General features: G+C 30.9%; 2 protein-coding genes and 2 long non-coding RNA genes across 6 annotated transcripts in view; 3 read left to right on the plus strand and 1 right to left on the minus strand.

The window, feature by feature from the left end:
* LOC136975020 (uncharacterized) overlaps positions 1 to 21,712 on the minus strand; it is a 98,239-nt gene that overhangs the window by 7,399 nt on the left and 69,128 nt on the right. The window contains exon 2 of the mRNA XM_067270011.1: positions 2,727 to 2,822. Within this exon, the coding sequence (XP_067126112.1) occupies positions 2,727 to 2,806 (80 nt within the window). The 5' untranslated portion in view covers positions 2,807 to 2,822. The remainder of the gene's footprint in view (positions 1 to 2,726; positions 2,823 to 21,712) is intronic.
* On the plus strand, positions 4,919 to 7,123 carry LOC136975055 (uncharacterized). Its single transcript, XM_067270049.1, has 4 exons — positions 4,919 to 6,013; positions 6,646 to 6,714; positions 6,824 to 6,913; positions 6,982 to 7,123. The coding sequence occupies exons 1-4, from the start codon at positions 5,090 to 5,092 to the stop codon at positions 7,069 to 7,071; spliced, it is 1,173 nt and encodes a 390-aa protein (XP_067126150.1). The 5' UTR covers positions 4,919 to 5,089; the 3' UTR covers positions 7,072 to 7,123.
* On the plus strand, positions 11,819 to 12,836 carry LOC136975014 (uncharacterized). The gene is made up of 3 exons (XR_010880738.1): positions 11,819 to 11,931; positions 12,481 to 12,605; positions 12,696 to 12,836. It is a non-coding gene; the product is annotated as an uncharacterized lncRNA (long non-coding RNA).
* On the plus strand, positions 18,777 to 21,224 carry LOC136975013 (uncharacterized). 3 transcript variants are annotated; one of them, XR_010880736.1, is made up of 4 exons: positions 18,777 to 19,154; positions 19,831 to 19,936; positions 20,812 to 20,936; positions 21,035 to 21,224. It is a non-coding gene; the product is annotated as an uncharacterized lncRNA (long non-coding RNA). The 3 variants fall into 3 exon arrangements; XR_010880735.1 differs by lacking the exon at positions 21,035 to 21,224 and having other exon boundaries at positions 20,812 to 20,952; XR_010880737.1 differs by lacking the exon at positions 21,035 to 21,224 and having other exon boundaries at positions 18,777 to 19,150; positions 20,812 to 20,951.

Raw genomic sequence — 21,712 nt, forward strand, 5'->3', positions numbered from 1 at the left:
ATGCTGTGTAAGATATATATTAAAAATTATCTTTGAATTATGTAGAAATTTTCACAAATAGAAAAAATTTATTAAAGTTTGCTGGAAACTGCATACAATAACAACAAAAATGCTTTTAAATTGAATTGAAAATTAAAAAAAAAAAAAAAAAAAAAAAAGACTTAGATCAAACATCTAACTTAGAAGATCATTTTTGTTTTTTTAAATAAAATATAATACAAAATATTGTAAATTTTTATAAGATTTTAAAAAGCAAAGATGATCAATACTCCAATCACTCAATCTAATTCTTATTTTAGTAATGAAAAGTCTTGCTACCAAGAATGTCTTTTCCGATCAAATTGATGTCATTGGAATTGTGTTTAATGTATTTAAGAAAGGACCAATATTGTGTGTTTTTCACCTGTATCCTGAAAGATTTCTAGTTCGTTTTTGAAATTGTAGTACTTCTTTTGTTCTCTAGTATTCTTGATTTGTCTACATCGACTGCTTTAATAGAAACATCATAGCTCAATAATTCGGCAGTTTGTTTGTCTTTAATAATCAGGTTAATCAGGTTATGAAGAAAAACTTCATACTTGCAGACTTCGTACTCGTTTGTATCCCTGCCCAATTTGCATAACTTGGCGTTACGCAGTTGTCGAAGCTACTGGTCATGGTTAAAAATTAAGACAGCGTAAGCACAATTATTCCAGATATTACTGGTAAAGAATTTTGAGAGTTCTGCTACAAATAAGCTACATATTGATTATTGACTCTTTGTGACATGCCATAACAAGCAAAAATTAAAAAATCTAATAAGTAGGTTTAAAATTAATAAATACAAATGTATTCTGACAGTTTATGAGTTAATTATACTTTCTATTTGCAAAATTTCCTCAACCTTAACATAAAATAAGAAAAAAGTAATTTTTAAGAAATTTGCGGGATTTCCTGGGATAAGAAAAATTTCCCGGGTTAAAAAAACAACTGGGATCCCGTTTGAGAAACCCTACTGTTTATTGCTGTTTATTAACAAAAAGGTGATACTGATAAACTTCCAAAAATTGGATATCTTTACCTTTACCATTTTCTGATAATATGCAATCTATGCATTAAAAAACAAAATACAAAAAAAGACCAGTGAATAAGTCAAAACCCAATCCTCCTTAATGTGTCCAAGTGTGTATATTGGTTTGACCCCCATCACCATCCCTTTTCAGGAAATATGGTTTATGGGTTGCATCAAAGATGAGTTTGCTCAATAATCAGGACAAACCATATGGTTGTATCTATTTTCCTAAAGTAAATAAGAGTTTCTGTAATCCATCAGTTCTTTTTCAGACAATCTGTATTATGTAATTTTTCAAATATTAATTTTTGAAATGATAAATTAAAAATTATGAAAATAAAACAAATTATAATTCAAAAAAATATTTATTCATAGTTTTTCAAAAAATTTTAACTTGTTTTATTTACTGAACTTCAATTTAACATCTGAAAACAACAATTCACAGATTACAGCATTACATATTAGATCACATATCCAATGTCAACATATAAAGATATCTTCTAACTTAATCACCGGTACTAATAACCTTTAGTTCCGGTGACAAAACTTTAATAATTTGTTAAATGAATGCTTTCGACCTTACCCAAGGTCTGGTTCGGGTTATAGAACGATTCCAAAACCAGACTGCTAGGAAAAGAACATTTTTAAGATTAAATTTAAAATATTACGAACATACAAAAAACAAAGACATAACGGTCGTTAATACGCAAATTCACCATACACATATAACGCAACCTTCGTGTACTTATAATTTTAGGTAATTCGATATAATAAATATTATTTACCAACAAATAATTTATTGTTTTTTGTATGTTCGAAATATTTTAAATTTAATCTTAAAAATGTTCTTTTCCCAGCATTCCGGTTTCGGAATCGTTCTATAATCCGAAGCAGACCCGGGGTAAGGTGGAAAGCATTCGTTTAACGAATTATTAAAGTTTTGTCACCGGAAGCAAAGGTTATTTATCATCACAGGCAGCCACAAAATCCTCACGCACAAAAATCCACGACGACAAATCAATCCGATACAATACGAACACTTCAAACTTAATGATAATTAAATTTAAAGCATTAAATGAGAAGAAAATAATTTCATCTCCACTTATCCAAGAGCTAAAAGCAACCACCACAGATTGCAATAATGACTTCTAACTACCAACATGAAAGATGCCCAAAAGCAGACAAAAAATTAAAATTATGCAGAGAATGAGAAAACCACATAGACAATTCCTATTTGTGGTCACTTTATTTAACTATTTTTGATAAGATAATTCAAATTAGTTTGAATAATCCCGAAAGTACTATAATTTAACTTCTGGTATAGTTTGTAACATCGTGTAGTGTATTTGATATAACTGTCAAGTAATCGTGCAGTTTACATCAGCCAACATTGAAAAAATTATTATATATTTTATCTGTATAATATATATATAGTCAATGTTGACCAACACAAACAGCAGGATGACCTAATTGTCATATATTTAATAATTAACATTCATATATTTTAAAAATTCTTGAATGTTAATTATATATATAATTAAAGATGAATTTCTAAACATTTTGTATTCATTTTAAAATTTGATATTCTCAACTCTTATATGAGTTTTGTAATACGTTAGAGACGTTTGGGAAATTAATTAATATATAAATAAATATAAAAATTATATTAACGAACCTTGGTGAAGATGAAAAAGAACGATCGTTTGTTCGAATAGCACGTGGAGTCAATCCAGTCTTACGCTTGTTCTTGGTCATAATTAATCTTCTTATTCTTTAATATTTAAAAACGTTATATATTATTCGTTATAAACTGAAATTTCCAATAGTTTACTATACACACATGTCAAACTTGCCGCCGAAATTGAAAACTTTTTCGAATCCTTTATTGTTTGCCACTAGAGGCGCTTTTCTCTGTGAACTAAAAAATAATGTGATTTTAAAAAGTAATAAAAAATATATTTTTTATAAGTTTTATAAATAAAAATTGGCAAATTTATGAGAATAAAGAAAAAACATAAATCCTAAAATATAAAAAATATAGACAAGAATGTTTTTGAGTGCGTTCGTTAATTGATAGCGGTCGCTCGGCGTCTTCGCCGTTACTGGCGCGCCGCTATTTCCTGTAATGAAAATATTTACCTTTTTATCTGTTTAGAACACGTCTACTAGTCAGGTATCTTAAGAAAGTAAAATAAGAAAAAACGTGTAATGCAAGAATCCTGTACAATTAACAAAATTCTATACGTTTTGGAAATGCTTATCATATATGTCTCAATTGTAAATAAAATTAAAAAAGAAAGAGTTGGTGCATACTTACTTTTACAATTGAGATTCTTAACTTTTGTTTCCAAAAAACACATTTCAAAATCATAGATTCATCCATCCGATACTATCGATAGTAGGGCGCCGCCATCTTTTTGTTTCTTTCACACACAGTGAAATTTACGCTACTATGATTATGTGTCTGCCTATTATTACAAGAATATCAACATATTGTGTTACGTTAAACAACGTTCCTTGGAGCCCCAAGAAGACCTCTTTAAGTCTCGGAGACTCAAAACGGCACCGCGATTTTATAAACAAGACATAGTCTTGTCAAAAAGAGTATACTTTACACCAGTGTTTCTCAAACTTTTTGGTCCGCGACCCCCTTTTGCACTTAAAAATTTTAAAGGACCCCCGAAGAATGAGTATGTGTAGAAAAACATCCCGGAGAAAGGGTGTTAAGTACCCTCTCATGGTCGCGCCAATGTTGCCAGCTAAAAACGCATATCAACTAAAATAATATCGGAGTATCCCAAGACATAGCCAAATATTGCAACGCCACAGCACTAGCGGAAATTCGAATTTGCCTACTGAAACGCTTTCGGTTGATCGGTTTTCGGATAACGACGCTCTACTGTATTTCTATCTCGACTTGCCTACAGACGCAACGCTGCTAGCGAACACCGTTCCAAATGACAACGCTGTTCTATCATAGTTTAGGCGGAGAGTGGAACTCGGAGGATTCCCCAATAGCGCACAAATTTACGAATATTATATTTAGGCTCGTATTTAAATATTTATATTGTTTTTATTATTTACATGCGCAATTTATTTAAGTAAAAATTATTTTATATACTTTTTTATTTCTATTATTTCTAAACATGAATCCATAGTAAATTTATAAAATATATCGAAAAAAAATTGATCTGGCATTAATTTTTCAGCGACCCCCAAATATTTTTCACGACCCCCACTTTGAGAATCACTGCTTTACACCATTAGAAGAAAATTAGAACACGTGTTTTTTTCTCAGTAAATTAAAGTAAGTTGCCAGAAAATTCTGATATCATTTACAGCGTAAATTATCGCATTTATTGAAACTAATTATTTATATGCACACTTGGAAAATTCTTTAAAATTCTTCGCGATATTTTGAAAATTTCTTAGACACCAGATACAACGCTAAAATGTAAGACCCGCTAGAAAGAAGAAAAGGCTTATATATGTTGTCATAAAAATTTTTTGTCAATTAAAACCATATCTGTCATAATCATTTTAAAATTATTATAGTTCATAATTTATTTATTTATTCATACTCGCTAAGTAATGCTATAACATAGCATTATTACCTCTTACCTCAGTGCATTGTTAAATTAATGCGTTGAGCTAAAGCACATATTTTACCTTCATTATGTAGGCCTAATAGCTTATTTCATTATTATAAAAATCGATATAACATTAAGTAATGTATATAGAACAAAATCATATTTTGAAATTTATGATTTTAGGAATTCATTTTTTGCCAATTTACTTTCAGCATATCAATGTTTGAATAATTAAAACATTATTGATCGCATTGCTTATTGAACATACATCAAAGTAAAGAATGAAATCTTTTATATAAGAAGCAATATTTTAATTTCTTGACAAAGAATGTTATAAAACATAAGAGGACAATCTGAATCGAGATTGCAGTCGCTATTACTAATGTTATTCTATAACCAGAAACAAACAATACTTGTAAGACCAACGAAATAGTAAAAATATATCCGAATGGATGAACGAAAGGTAATCTGTTTTTCATGCGCAATCAGTCCTTTGGGCGAAATCATTCGATTTTATGGAATCGATTGTTTCGAAACGTGTGCTCGTTTAAGTGTAAGATCAACCAAAACATTCAAAATATACTCAACAATATTAGAATGTATATTGTGGATCAAACCCATAATGCATATTCTTATAATGCTATTCCGTAACAGCAACATTGGAATGCCCTGCGGATCGTGGTTTAACGAATTTTCGGAAGATAAAATAATCTTAGTAGGATATACATTCATTATACACTTTACGTTAGCGGCCATATTTTCCATCTGCCGTAGAAAGTTTCTTATTTTATCATTAAAACGGACGAGTTATGTCGGAGAGAAAAAAATAATTGAAAGATTCATCGGAGCTTTCCTGAATATACAAACGATAATTATTATTTTCTTTGTCGTCATTCAATCGTATCATATAATTACAAAAAGATATTTTAAAATTAGTAAAGTAGAAGGAGAAACAATGGCTCTTATCTGTACCACCTTTATGGTAACCAACGATTGTCTCATGTATGGTTATGCTATTGTTATTATCTCGACATTTTTGTTAATTCTGATTACTATTAAACGTCGTTTCTTGGCATTATCTGAAGAGTTAGAACATGTTAAAAATGATCCCCTCGTATACAAAAAATTGGAATTAATAATTATAAAGCACACAGAATTAACAGAACAGATTCAACATCTGAATGATTATTCTGAAGATTCATTATTTTTGATATATAATTCAATAATTTGGTTCTACGCTCTTTCGTTTAGTATCATCAATACATTCAGAAAATGGAGCATCGTGTATGCTTTAATAGTTATTTGTTTATTAGTTATCGGCGTAACTGCGTGGCTTTATTTCATCTTTACGATCTCTACCCTTTCTTCTGCTGTAAGTATCTACACATTTTATGTTTAAATCTTAGTTTTAAAATGTTTTTCTTTTGTTAAGCAAATAGTTGGAAAGGAATATGCTAATTGTAAGATGTGTACTGAAAGAAAAATGATATTGCTGGAATAAAGTGTTTTATTTCGATCAATATCCAACCTAAAGCAAAAATTTAATTATTACCAGGACAAAGATTTTTAAAAATTTACAAAATTTAAGAAAATTCTTAAATAGACAATACACAAGAATGTCTTTTCGCTTGCCCTGGCAGTTTTTTTTATTGAATTGTACTTATATTTTAATATTGTACCATCGCCAGAAGGACTTTTTAACGTTTTACATATTGAGACAGACGAATAGCCTCAAATAAAAGATGGTACTGTTATTTCCCTTATGTGCGTGTGAAAGGACAAGAGAAAAGACACATTTTCGACTTAATAGAATAGGCCATCTTCGGGTGTAACTAAATTCGAACGTATTTTTAAAAAAATTAACGTTTTAACGTGCACGTGTCTATAGACATAGATAATACTGTAGTTCATATATTGTAGACTAAACTTTTGCTTTTTTTTTATAACAAAAGTTGTTCGCCTTTTAAATAAATTGATTTTTAGTATCGATATTTTAACGTTTAGGCATACGGATCGTTTCAAGAAATCCGAAAATTCAGTTATCTGCAAATTTGCATCACTAAAAAGTTAAAGGTAATAAACGTAGACTTCCAATCATATATCAATAATAGTAAACATATTTAAGGTAAAGGTAAAAAACACGATTAATTTCATCTATCTAACAAATATTATTATTATGTAGATATTGAATTTCATGAAGCAATTTAAAGGGAGTTCGCTCGGAATAAGTTGTGGCAATTTCTTTGTCTTTACTCGAAAAACTCCAGTAAAGGTACAGTACAATTTTATTAAAAATTTTAGTAATTTTAATTTAAAATTTATCAATTTACTAAATTGCAGATGGCCAAAGCATTAGAATCTTCATTTTCCATTGTTTCTAATCTACAACAGCCAACAAAACGTTGCAGCAATTCTCGAATAAAGTTCTAGAAATATGTTTCTAGACGAAGACTTTTTTTTTACATTATAAAATAATTAAAATTAATCTAGAGATTTTCTAGTTTTAATTTAACAAGATTATTCTACTGCACATAAGAATTTTGCATTTTTGCATCCTTTATAATTAAAAAATGTCTAATTTTATGAATACTCGCTATAAAAAAATACTGTATTTCATAATCTGTACTATATGTCCTAACGATTTTTATACAGTTCTCGAATATGGCTAATTTGTTTGTTCTCTTTTGTAAACATTTGAATTTGATCATTTTACATATTTTTGGATTGACTGACATCATTGATATACAATAGATTATCCTATGTTGTATTCAAATCTTTAGACGTTTTAAGTTAAAATTAATTTTCTAAATTAAAACACTTATTTATTAGCTAAAATTAATATATTGTATTTGATACACGCGAATTTAATTATAACTTAGATTAAAATATGCTCTTGAAAACATCATAAATAAGAATACATTGTAGTAAATGAAAAATATAATATGTCTACAAAATACTTCGTTACAGTGCAAATTTTTGTCTTAAAAATCGGGGTCTAAAGCCCTGGTCACACTATGCGATTTCCAGTCGCATAGTGTGACCAGTTATGGGTTCGGCCAGGCCCACAATGGAGCGGCCGGGTGGTGAGGGACTCGGACCGACATAACCGGACGGACCACCCCCCGAAAAATTCCTGGGGATTTTTCGACCCGTCTATATACACTACTGCCAGGAGACGACAAATAAATCTTAGCGAACTCTGTCAGGCTTGGATACTGTTTTGCGCTTGCTGACCACCACTTGTAAAGGTCTGCCGTCCGATCCAGGCGAACAGTTTTCATATAAAAATCAATCTCATTTGCAATAGCACTTTTCTTCTACACATCCTCATCATTTTGCATATTTTCTGTAGCTCAGGACGGTCATACAGGAAGGCCATAACTGGCCATGTGAACTCAGTGAACTAGTACACAATAAGAACACTTATAAGGAACTCATGGCTTTTATCGAAGCCACAAAAGCTCTGGACTTACGTTTAAACTCCTAGCACTTCTCGCGTTTATTCTGTTTACACTTTATTTCTGTTAGTACTCATCTACTGTTACGAGCTCTCTAATGTCACGTGTCCTTATATTTACTGTAAATTTTGCATGCATTTTATTTTATGTTACTGGTATTAATCTTATTTTTCTTTTCTTTTTTTTTTTTCTTTTTTTTCTCTTTGTATTACTCGACCCGCGATTTAATTTCTTCGCAGACTCACACTCTGTGTCTTTATGTATACTTTTTTATTATATTATTCATTAATATTATCATAATTTTCTCAACTCGGCAAATGTTAGCCGCAGTTCCTGTACGCATGGAAAATGTCCATGTTTTGTAAATATGTACATAATTGCTTTTTAAATAAACACTCGGTGCGGCTCATGACCTCCCCTTCCTCTTATCACTTCTTTTCAAACTCTTCACCCCCTTTCGGCCTCTGCCAAAGCAACTTTTTCTTAAACTAACTCCTTCTCATTTCTTTTCATCCCCTTCGAGGATATACCTATGAGTAATGCCTCCTATCACCTTTATAATAATCTATAATCTATATTTTCTGTAGCGACTTCCTCAAAACGGTTCCAGAAACTGTCGTGTATTTCAATGGTTTTATCATTTTCATTGATATTTCTTTTCTTGCGAAATGGAGAAAAATCATCATCGGTACTAGTAGACTCATCACAACTAATTTTCAGAGCTTCTTAAAAAACTTTTTGTTTTGCTCTTTACATTTGAACTAATCCCAGGAAACTGATTTTGAAACGCGGGTCAAGAAAAGTGACAATCAAATATTCGTGATTCTCATCAAAGTTGAACCGTGTTTCAAGCTCAACTTGGGTTTCAAGTTCAAATTGTGTTACTAATAGTAATGGGCGTAGCAAGAAAGGGGCATGGGTGGGCACGGCCCCCTAGTTAACCTGGTGCCCCTCCCCAAAAAATTACAGCCCGGCCCCCACGCAGTTAACCTGGTGCCCCTCTCCAGAAAATCACAGCCTCTACTAGGCCCCTCCCATAACAAAATCCTGGCTACGCCAATGCTAATAGTCATAAAGACTATGTTACATCAAATTATGTTACTAAATAAACATAGTAGGTGTGGTGACACGATCTACTCGCAAATAAAACAAATGCGCCCGCGGCGTCGCTACCGCACCCACGACAATGAGACAGGTCGTAACCTGTCACCCGCGAAATGTACACATATTTTGCCGAATATTCGGCGCTTCGGCCGAGAGCGTAGCCGAATATTCGGTATTCGGCAAAATCACTATTCGTGGCATCACTAGTTTTTACTGTCTTAAACTTAGCTTCCGGACATTGTTCACTGGGAATGCTTTAATTTAGAAGACCATGAAACAGGTTCAAAACAAAAACCGAATTAGTGGGAGAATCTAGAACAATAACGTAATACACACGAATTGCCAAGCGGAGAAAAGAACAAATAGCCAACCAGGCAGCATATAAGTCGACTTTGTGCTGGCTTATAATGCGCACCCTAATTTTGAAGATCAAAAACGTCCAAAAATATACACATTAGAATCGAGAAAATAAATACTAACGCCTATTTTATTAGAAATTATTTTTATTGTGTGCCAGATAGGTGATTTTATTACGTACAGTAGTACATCTGAGTAAATTTACTTTCTAGCGAAGTTTTCTATTTAACAAATATTTTGCTAAATCCGAGGGAAAAAAATTTTGTAAAAATGAAACCATCCTTTATTTTTTTTAAAATGCAATTAAAATACTTGAAATATTTCATCTATGACGTAGAACTCGTGACGTAACGCGTGACGCATTAGTGTAACGTTCAATAGATTCGAATTCGTTCCATTTCGAATGCCGGCGCCATCTTGGAATAGCAAGTTTTTTGGAATTGCGAGTTATTTTTCGCTCCATTTTGACATTTTTCGAACAAATTTCAATAACGAAAGCCTACGAAACGTAGATAACTAAATATTTTTCGATTAATAAGATATCAAAATTAAATAACTTAATTTAAATTAGATACGCTTTAAGGCTAGATTTGCGGTCTGTAAACTTGTAAGGTTAGCGAATACGTTTTAATAATTATATTTATCACAAATTTCTTAACGATATTTTAGAGAAAAAATGACAATCTTTGCATTTTATATATAAGACTAGCTGACCCGGCCACGCGTTGTTGTGGCTCAAAATGTATCTATTATAAATGTATAACACTTCCCCCGTGGGGGGAATTTCAAAAAATCCCTTCTTAGTGTACATTCTCTTGACGTACCCTATTAAAACGCAATCAAAAACGCATCTAAAATAGTATAATAGAAGCCGAGTTCTTCACGGTAAGCCTTAATCCCGTCCATCTCCCCGCACTGGGGGGAATTTCGACATGTATATTATATAAAAACACGTGCGTATTCGAATGCAACGTTGTGTCAAAATTTCAAAGGAATCGGTAGGAACAAACGAACGTTATATTTTATTTATATAGATAGATAGATAGAAGAATGCTCAGAAAATATCTGCCCTGTACATCATTATGATATATATTTTTGAAAGGGGGAAATGGTGTAGGGGTATGAAAAATAGATAGTAGCCGATTCTCAGACCTACTGAATATGCATATAAAATTTGGTGAAAATCGGTAAAGCCGTTTCGGAGGAGTAAGGTAACTAACATTGTGACACGAGAATTTTATATATAAGATTTGCAATTTGTGAATATTGTGACGTAGAACGTATGACGTAACGCGTGACGCATTGCAACGTTCAACCGATTCGAATTCGTTCCATTTCGAATGCCGGCGCTTAGCAATCTTGGAATAGCAAGTTTTTTGGAATTGCGAGTTATTTTTCGCTCCATTTCGATATTTTTCGAACAAATTGAATTACGTAAACCCGAATGATGCAGGCAATGCAAATTTTTTTAATATATAACTCAAACATTATTTTTGATATTTGAAGAGTAATCTGTAAAATCTCAATATTTGATTGATGCCGAGCCGATCCGTTGCATGTAATGTGATGTGATGTGTTTGTATTTGACACGACGGTTCATCGAGGCTTGGTACAGTGCAGCATAACCCGATTATGAAACGCATGTGCTCTGCACAGGAGACATTGAGAGAGTGTGCTGCATGCAAGTAGCTTTGTTTACTTTTTACCGAAACACAACACGGCACATACACGTGCACAGAGGCGTACCGAGGGGGAGCACTGGGGGTGGTCCGCCCTGGGCGGACACCCGACTGTGAAAAAATAAGTAGCGAAATAAATCTTGACAAACCTCTTTTCACATTAAGTTTTGGAAAGTTCAACTGACTCAACGACCCATGACTAAACAAAAAAAAAAAGTCAATGGATTCTCGCTAGTGATGATATCGCTTATTCGATATAGCATTCAAGTTTGCTTGAGTGTGGGCATATTACAATTCAATAATCCGATACTGTTTTATAAAACAGTTAAGAAGGGTGACACCCACTGTATGACTTGGGGTGACACCACGATATCCGCCCCGGGTGTCACCCATGCTAGCTATGCCACTGGGCATGCAGCAGAGATCACTATAGTGTATTATTATTGCAGTGAATAAAATGTTTCATTTATTTACAATATTTTTTCCTTCAATTTATGTGTCCTCCTTTTCATTATAAAAAAGTTGGTCACATTATAATTAGTTAATCAACCATCTTGATCTTTTCTATTCTTAAATTATTCTACGAAGAAGTATCATTTTCAAATGTTATAATCCCTTTTGTAAAGAGACACGCAATCATTTTGGAAACTTCTCGTGTTGAAAAAATTAACAAGAAGCAAAACAACAGAAAGGTAAAGCATTTTAATTTATGATACATTGATGCAGTAAAAAATGCTATATAAAAGTTTAGAATCTTTATTGCCCAGTCCAAGAGTTTGTTATGGTACAATGATGCATTAAATTGCCTCAATTTTCAATTGAGGCAATTTAATGCAATTGCTCATTCTTAAAGTATACAACTTAACAACATGCAATACTCAAATCCGCAGCTTTACTCAAATCAAGTCATACCACTACACTTAATTTGCTTTCATTAACATCTATAATGTCAATTATATAAACAGAAATTCTATCTAAGCTATAATTAACTCTTATTTTTGCTTAACACAATGTTAAATTTTAGTAAATGCAACAATTTTAAATAAACCATTTCTTTTATTTCTCTTAGCAAATGGTTTAATTTTTATTAATATGTATATAAATTGATGCAAATGAAGCTTAACTAGAATTTTAATTATGGTTCTCTTACTTTCATAGTAAAAATAGCTGTTTTTTCAACTCTTCTATGTAACTCTGGAATACATTGATGATTCCGACTTCATTTTTTACATGTTTAATAGCTTTAACTGATTGCGAGCAGTTATAGCCAGGAGTTATGCGACATCGTGTAGGCTTTTGACGTACCACTAGACCAGCTATGTATCATCTATGTATGACAATTACTTCGTGCATAATCAATTCAACGGTAAGTGATTACATTTATTGTAAATCATTACTACATTTATTCATATCTTACAATCTATGATTTTAAATAATGCTTTTTTGAATTGTTCAGGTTATCTGCTCCACAGATAAAATTTTTTTCATATTTCTACTCTACGATACTTGTAATTGATGACGGGGATAGTCTTTTAGAAAATGTTGATATCGAACTTTGTCACTGCAATCCTTTAACAAACATTTCCACTATGGCATAAAGCACACTATTTTCTTCTGTGAATGGTCAGTAAATTACTTTACTTCTGTATTCCCGGGACCATTTTAATTTTAAATTTTGTGAAATAAAACTGACATTCAGAGTTTGATTTAGTCTTGATTTTTATTTTGAACTAATCATCCCTATGTTAATTAAGCGCAATAAAATTAAATATGATACAGAAAATTTAAACCTAATGTAATAGAGATTATTAATTATGAATTATTGTAAAATTTATATTTTAAATAAAGAATCACTCTGTTTAAATTTTCATACTATATTTCACTATATCTGTAAGGAAGTAATACTTGTAATTTATAATATTTGTAATTTAATGGGATTGTGATTGCTACGACAACAAACTATTTAAATTTATTTTTTATTGCATTTTTTGGAATCCATTCCTTTTTTTCTCATTGTTCAAATGTGGTATAAACAGATTTTTTTTGGATTTCTTGTACTTGTTTAAAATGAAACAATATAGTTTTAAAGAATATTAAAAAGTGTATTTCAGAGAGCGTGCTTATTTTTTACGGTTAAATATACACGTAACACCTCGTTACGGCAAACAGTTTGAACTTATAGTTGGGCACTTGTAAAACTTAGTTTGAGAGCTGTCAATATAAATATCAGAGTACCAAAGGTTTTTTCACTATACTGAACATTCCCAGTATATCAAAACATTGAGATGGGCTGGATGAAAATGATTATGAAGTTCCATTGACGACTGCACAAAAGAGGCATGTCTAGAAGGTGCCTCAAGTCAAGGCAGTGGACTGGCTTCTTTGTTATCCATATTAGAATATTCTGGAAGTATTCAGAACAACAAAGGTGAAAATCTATATAAGAGTGGATCTCTCAGACCACAGGACAGAAAGTCAACACACCAGATGACTACAGGAATGATACTAGGAAGTTACAAGGAGGAGGAAGCAAATAAGAGTTTTATATTCAATGAATCCTAACACTACTTTAGTATAAAATGGGTAATATACTTTACTAAGCTGTAGTTATGGTCCATCAGTCACTGAAAGTATGAATTATTTATTGTCTCGTCAGATGACAAAATATGTCAGAGGAAAAAAAGCAACCAATTTTCATTATTTGAAAAGCTGCTTTCCTACAAGAAGTTCATTCTGAGTAAAAAAAGTAAACGTTGCAAGTGCATCACCCTTTCCATTCTGTCAATGATTTTAAAAGATCATCCAACATTGAAAAATTTAAAAATATCCAATGTTGGGTCCAGCAGGAAGAAAATGCATAGCACACAATTTGAGGATGTGCAGAAAGTTTCATCTGGTTTCAAGATGTTCAAGCGTGCCACTGTCCCACGAGCAGTTCCTTCTTTTACAGAATTTGTGAAAAGTATGAAATTATCTGTAAAGTTATATGCAGAGAAAAAAAAATTGATGTTTTATTGCACGTAGCAGGTACAGTACATAGCCTACGGGCAAGATACAATATTCAAAAACAGCATGTGCACATTTTCAATCTTGATAAAACAGGCACTTTCTTCCAACTGATGCAGCATTGGACTCTGTCCATTTTGGGTGATTGCTGCAGAGGAAGAAAAAATTCTAAATAGTGATTAACTGCCAAGTTTTGTTGCAATGCCTCAGGTAAGAAATGATTTCACACTGCATTCTTTCATCCTTTTTAAGTTATGAATGATATGATGAAGATGAAGAATGATCACTTACTGATATCCACTGCACATGATATAGGTATGGAGAAGATGAGACCCTTATTCATTGCAAAATCAACAAGAACATATTGTATAAACAATGTATGCTCTGTTCTGTGTAACTACACACTGCAAACTGTCAAGCTTGGATGATGCAAAGCATTTTTAATAAATAGTTGAATGAACTGGATTAAAAAATGAAATGTAAGTAAAGAATCCAGCTGTCAGATGACAACTGCTTGATTTGGGTCTCATCTGAAAAACATGAAAGTTGAGTGCTTTGAACTGCTGTTCTCCAGCTGATCTTGGAATAATCCACACCGTATATGCTAAATACTGAAGCAGACTCTTGAGGATCATTTTTGCAACATTGATAACTATGTCTAAAGAAAGATCCAACATAAAGCAAGCTGTCGACAAAACTGCTGCAGCACGGGCACGTGTCAAACCGTCGACAAGGCAGAAAAGTGGCACGATTTCGCATAACCCGTTACACACTCACTTGGCTAAAGGAAATGAAGCAGAATCAGAAATTGAGATGGTCAGGTAAGAAGTTATCATCACAAAGAATAACAAGTGAATTTGGTCATCAATTATGTTATATAGATCAGAACAAGAATTAATGTAATGTCTCTACAATGAATTAATGTAAAGTCTCTACTGTAAACACATCGATTATCTATCACACATTTTCTGTAAAGCAAGACAAAATTGGAGTGGAAATAAGGACAGATTTGAATAATGTCAAGAAAGAGCAGGCAAGTCATCTGTTGTATGTCCATTGTTTTGGTAAGTTGGTCAACACTATGGAAACATGTAAGGAATCTATCATATCAACAGAGAAGTGCAAATGATGAGAAATTTACAGAAGACCATATACAGACAGAAATACAAAATTTTGCAAGGGAAATGCTGAAAGATAATACTATTGATCAACAAGTGCTTAAAGTAGTCAACCCTTTCTTGCGAAAAAGGACAGTTTCAATAAGTAGATAATCAGTTGGCAGATAATGATTCGGAATTTGATTAATTTGAACAGACTTTAATATATATTCAAAAAATGCTAAAAAGCTAAATTTACAACTGGAAACAAGAAGGTCCAGATAAATTTCTTGGATTTGATAAGTTGTTATAAAACTACCTACATTTCAGTTTGGAGTTTACTGAAAATTGCCTTATCCTTTTCTGTCTTGCAATATAGAACTTTTTTATTAGTTGTCATTTTCCCTATCACAAGAACATTTCTTTACCACTGGGTAACCCCAGAAAGTGCAGTTCAATACAATATGTAAAACATCTTTATCTGTAACAAGATATTAATTAATAAGCTTCTTAGAAAAGTCTAGCATTCTGTATTTCCAGATACATTAACTCTGAACCAGTATTAAAAATATTCTCCAAATCATTTATTTTTCAAATGATGCAAATTTCTAAGTTACTCTGTCTAATCCGATAATCGTCACACGGTAACTTCTTATCAGCATTAAAAATCATAGTTTTGGATACGGTCCAGTGGATATGTCGAGAACGGTCAAAATCTTTCCCAATATCTTTATTACATAACAAACAGTTAGTTTATATTGGTGATATGATATGTGATAAGAGCTAAATTATTAGAATACAATAAAAGATAATATGCAGGTTAAAATAAACTATCAAGTTGATCATTTTAATCCAAAATAATAATATACAAATACCTAATTGTCAGATTAGAAAATATCTATTTCTTCTTTGAAACCGTGTTTTCGTAATTGTTGGACTATGAACTCCAAAGTTGAGTTTAATTAAACACTTGGCTTTATTTCTATCTTTATTTAGTTGATTTTGGAGTTCAACTTTGGAGTTCATAGTCCAACAATTACGAAAACATGGTTTCAAAGAAGAAATAGATTAGAAAATAGTTGACATTGACAAAATAATTGTCAAATGGTTTTTATTGCTATGAAACTTTTTTCTGGAAAATGTTTTACTGTTTCCCTTCTGTAGCCATATTTTCTTCCACACTTAAAAGGAACCCCGTTCAATTTAAATACAGTGGATTATCGTTAGCATTAACTATTGGTTAATATCAGATTTTTGATGCTCACCATTAACTTATACTTGACTGCAAAGCAGAGATGAGGAATCTTTTTTTTAACTAAAAGGATTCATCCTTCTTCAGAAAGACCTAGTGAACCTGCACAATGTATTGCAGGTTGCATAATTATATATATTTAGTATACGTGCACCAACAATATACTTAAACTACACTTAATTACATTTTTTATTGGAATAGAGAAAAATATATTTTCATAACACAAGTTAAATTTTGATGTCTTGAATTCCATCACTATATTTTGTTTGGTAGCATTAGAAACCACAAAATGTCACAGGTTCTCCACCCTTGGTGTAGGAAAACTACCATTAACCTTTTTCTAGTTCAAAGTATATATGTTATACTAAATAATATTAGTTAATGGTGATGTTCCTTCCATTTAACTGACAGAATTATTATTGATTTCACAAAGTTTGAGCAAAATATAGATTTTGCTGATTTTTGTATTCAAAATTTAAGGATTTTTCAAGGTTTATATGCATAACATATGAAAAGAACTATGATCTTACATTGTACAGTTATATTAAAGAATTTTGTTTTTAAAATGCCATAACCTAATCTAATAAGTATTCTTTTGGCTATCAAATAAAAGAGAATTATAAATTCCAATGTGTTTTTATATTCTCAATCAAACAAAAGGCACAAGATTGAAATTTAAAAATTGTTTTTACCGAATCAGCAAAATTATTTATTAACATAACATTATTTCCAGGATTACGATGGATAAAATTCACATAAATTATCAGAATATAGAAACTGCAGTCTTAAAACGAAGTATATAGTGAAATTTAACAATTGGTATGCAGCATAACTTCCTTTGAGGACAAAAATTACATGCCACGAGTTTAAGTCGACTACCGGCTAACGTCAACGCTTACAGACAGTCCCACAAGTAGCAATGCTAATGTGAGTCTATCATAATACATTATCATATTTGTCAGATACACTAAGTTGGACATTTGGAGTGCTGGGGCGCTTTATGCGGCCCGGCGAGTCAGAGGCGGTCCAGATTATGACAAAAACTTTAATAACTTTCATTTTATGCATTAGAACATTTTGAAATATTTTAAAAATACATCACTGTTTTTTTTGCTTACATTTTGTTTTGGAACATTTCGATTTTATAAAGTTTCTGTAACTCAAAAATGTTCATCTGAGTTTACTGGCATTAAGTGTATATTGGAAATAATCATGGTTTCCCAATAGGTGTGCTACTTTTTATTTCAGTGTATTGCAGTCTCCTACTAAATTTGAACATTAGTAAGGATATTTTTTTGTTGTAAAGACTATTATCTGTAGAACTATTCTGGCTATAAACAAAATACTTACTTCATCTTTATGCTTTCATTAAACTGTAGTGTTTATTGAATAGTCATCAGTTTATGTACTGTACATTAGAATGTACTATACATTACTTCATTATTTGATTCTACTATCTACATTCTAGGATTTTACAAGTATTTTTAATTTTCCAATATTATAATATGCACAACAATATATCCAATGAAGAGCAATGATGCAAAACACATATTATCAAGATGTTTAATTCATAAATAAAAAAGATCTATTAATTAAACATTTTTAGGATATTACCTCTGACCATCAAATTCCACCATTATACAGATTAGAACAGTGTTTTTCTAGAAACAATTTTTTTGTTTGTTTCTTTAACAAAAAAAAAAAAAAAAAACCAACAACACAGCTAACTGTGCTTATATCTAAATTAACTAACAGTTCTGGAAATTAAAATCAGATAGGAGTCTAGGTAGTGTAACGTACTGTACAATTCATCTCCAAGGTAATCAGGAGTTGTGGGTTTGAGTCCCATTCTGGACGATTATTTTCTTTTAGAATATTCTAAATTTAAAATTAATTCTAATTATTAAATTTATTAAGAGAGCAGCTAAACCACCTATATCTATCCAAACTGATTTGTTATGTAATTACTTATTAGGCTCAACATAGCCCAATAGATAATCTGACAGATCATTTTGTAATAGGAATGTACTGAGTTGTTGTTTACTATGTAAATTACAAAATCAACCCGCAAGAAGGAAGTGCAGCTACCCATTCTTTCACAGTTAAGAAAAGATTGTCACAATATAAATTAAAACTGAAACCAAGTAAATGCAAATTTGGTTTCATGGAATTCAGTTGTCGTAAATTCCCGATCTTACAATGGCGGAAGCAATTGTCTCCAATCAAACTCCAACCACTTCTAATGTAACCTGAAAAATTTTCTTTTTAGCGAAGTTTTACATTTAACAAATATTCTGCCAAATCCGAGGGATAAGAATTTGTTAAAAAGTAATTTTCCTTTAAAAAATGCAATTAAAATACTCGAAATATTACATCTATGACGTAAAACTCGTGACGTAACGCGTAACGCACTGCAACGTTCGACAGATTTGAATTCGTTCCATTTCGTATTGCCGACGCCATCTTGGAATAGAATGTTTTCCGGAAATTGCGAGTTATTTTTCCCTCCATTTTAACATTTTTCGTACAAATTTTAATAATGAAAACTCGCGCAACGTAGGTAACTTAATATTTTTCGATTAATAATATATCAATATGAAATAATTTAAATTAGATATGCTTTAAACCTAGATTTGCGGCCTGTAACCTGTAAGGATACGGAATGCGTTTTTATAATTTTATTTATTACAAATATCTTAGCGATATTTTACACAAAAGAGGACTATTTTAGATTTTAAAGAAAACATTTGCAATTAGTTAACATTGTGACGTAGAACGTATGACGTAACGCGTGACGCATTATTGTAACGGTCAACAGATTCGAATTCGTTCGATTTCGAACGCCGGCGCCATCTTGGAATAGCAAGTTTTCTGGAAATTGCGAGTTATTTTACCCTCCATTTTGAGATTTTTCGAGAAACTTGAATTACATAAACCCGAATAACGCAGGCAATATAAAGTTTTTTTTTATTTATAAGCGATCAGAATCGAATAATTGCCGATAGAATATTAAATGTAAATGCCTTAAATTTTCATTAAAAATATCTAAGGTTGTTTCCACTTAGCATCGAATTAAATTATCAGATTATAAATAATATTCGCTTGTATATTGTCTTATATTATTTTCAATGAAACAATGAATGTCCTGTATTAGAAAATTATTTTAATATTTAATTAATTAATTAGTTAATGAATCATCTTGATCTTTTCTATTCTTAATAATTAAATTATTCTAGGAAGAAGTATCATTCTCAAATTTTATAATCCACTTTCCGAAGAGACATGGAATCGTTTTGAAACTTCTTGTGCTCAAAAAATTAACAAGAAGCAAACCAAAGAAAGGTGAGGCATTTTTATTTTCATTCTAATACCATAGCATATTCAAATCAGATGAGAATAAGATTGTTTTCCATGTCTTATAAAAGTGTAGAAAAATATTTGGAATAAATTATATTTATTTCATATCAAGATAAATTATAAACATTTAAGAAAAACATTAGCAGAGAGTTTAAAACTTAATATAATCTTGTAAAATTATCCATGGGAATTTAAAATGAATTTATAATTTCTACCTATTGATAACAGGATTTATTAAAAAAATTAATTCTTAGCTTGTTATTTCAATTAGTCAAATTGTATATACACTTATACAGTTTTACATATACAAGTATTATTGTGATGAAGGACAATTTCTTCCCCAATTTAAGAACAATCGATTTTGTATATACAAATAAAACTTTAATTTTATTAAGATTTCACTTGACTTTTGTAATATTTCCTTATTAAGAATTATTTTCAATTCGGGCAATTTAACACCATTGCTCATTCATAAAGTACAGTACATAACTTAGCAACAGGCAATACTCAAATCCACAGCTTTACACAAATCGAATCACACTACTACACTTAATTTATTTGCATTAACATCTAGAATGTCATTTATATAAACAGAAGTTCTGTCTAAGCTATTATTAACTTTTATATTCGCTTAACACAATGTTAAATTTTAGTAAATGCAACAATTTTAAGTGAACCATTTCTTTTATTTCTCTTAGCATATAGTTGCATTTTTATTAATACATATATAAATTGATGAAAATGAAGCTTAACTAGAATTTGCTTATTTGTATATTAAAAATAGCTGTTTTTTCAACTCTTCTATGTAACTCTTGAGTACATTGATGATTCTGACATTTTATTTTTTACATGTTTAATAGCTTTAACTGATTGTGAGCACTTATAGCCAGGAGTTACGTGACATCATTTAGGCTTCTGACATACCACTACAGCAGCTATGTGACATGTATGTATGACAATTACTTTGTGGATAATAAACTCATTGGTAAGTGGCTGTAAGCGATTATGTTTATTTTAAATCATTACTATATTTATTCATATTTTAGAATCAATTTTAAATAATGTTCTTTTTTAATTGTTCAGGTTATCTGCTCCCCACACACAATTTTTATTTTTCTACTCTACGATACTGTAACCGATAGTGGGGATAGTCCTTTAGAAAATGTTGGTATTGAACTTCGTCACTGCATTCCTTTAACAAACATTTCCATTATGACAAAAAGCATGCAACATTTTCTTCTATAAATGGTCAGTAAACTACTACTGTACTTTACTTTTATATTGCCGGGACCATTTTAATTTTAAATATTGTAAAAACTGGCATTCAGAGTTTGATTTGTCTTGATGTTCATTTTGGACTAATTAGCCCTATGTTAATTAAGCACAATAAAATTAAGTTCAAATTTTCTTTATCATATTTAATGTAATAGAGATAACTGTAAAAACAAATTATAAATTATGAATTATTGTAAAATTTATGTTTTAAATAAATAAAAATTCATTCTGTTTAAATTTTCATACTATATTTTATTATATCTGTAAGGAATTAATACTTGTAATTAATACGATTGTGATTGCTATGACAACAAACTATTTAAATTTATTTTCTGGATTTGTTGTACTTGTTTAAAAGCAAACAATATAGTTTTAAAGAACACTAAAAACTGTATTTGAGAGAGAGTGCTTATTTTTTACTGTTAAACATACAGATATAGCAAACAATTTGAAGTCCAAGTTGGCCACCTGTAAGACTTGGTTTAA

This window comes from Centruroides vittatus, unplaced genomic scaffold, assembly GCF_030686945.1.
Source record: "Centruroides vittatus isolate TY-2023 unplaced genomic scaffold, ASM3068694v2 contig_361, whole genome shotgun sequence".
Lineage (NCBI taxonomy): Eukaryota > Metazoa > Arthropoda > Arachnida > Scorpiones > Buthidae > Centruroides > Centruroides vittatus.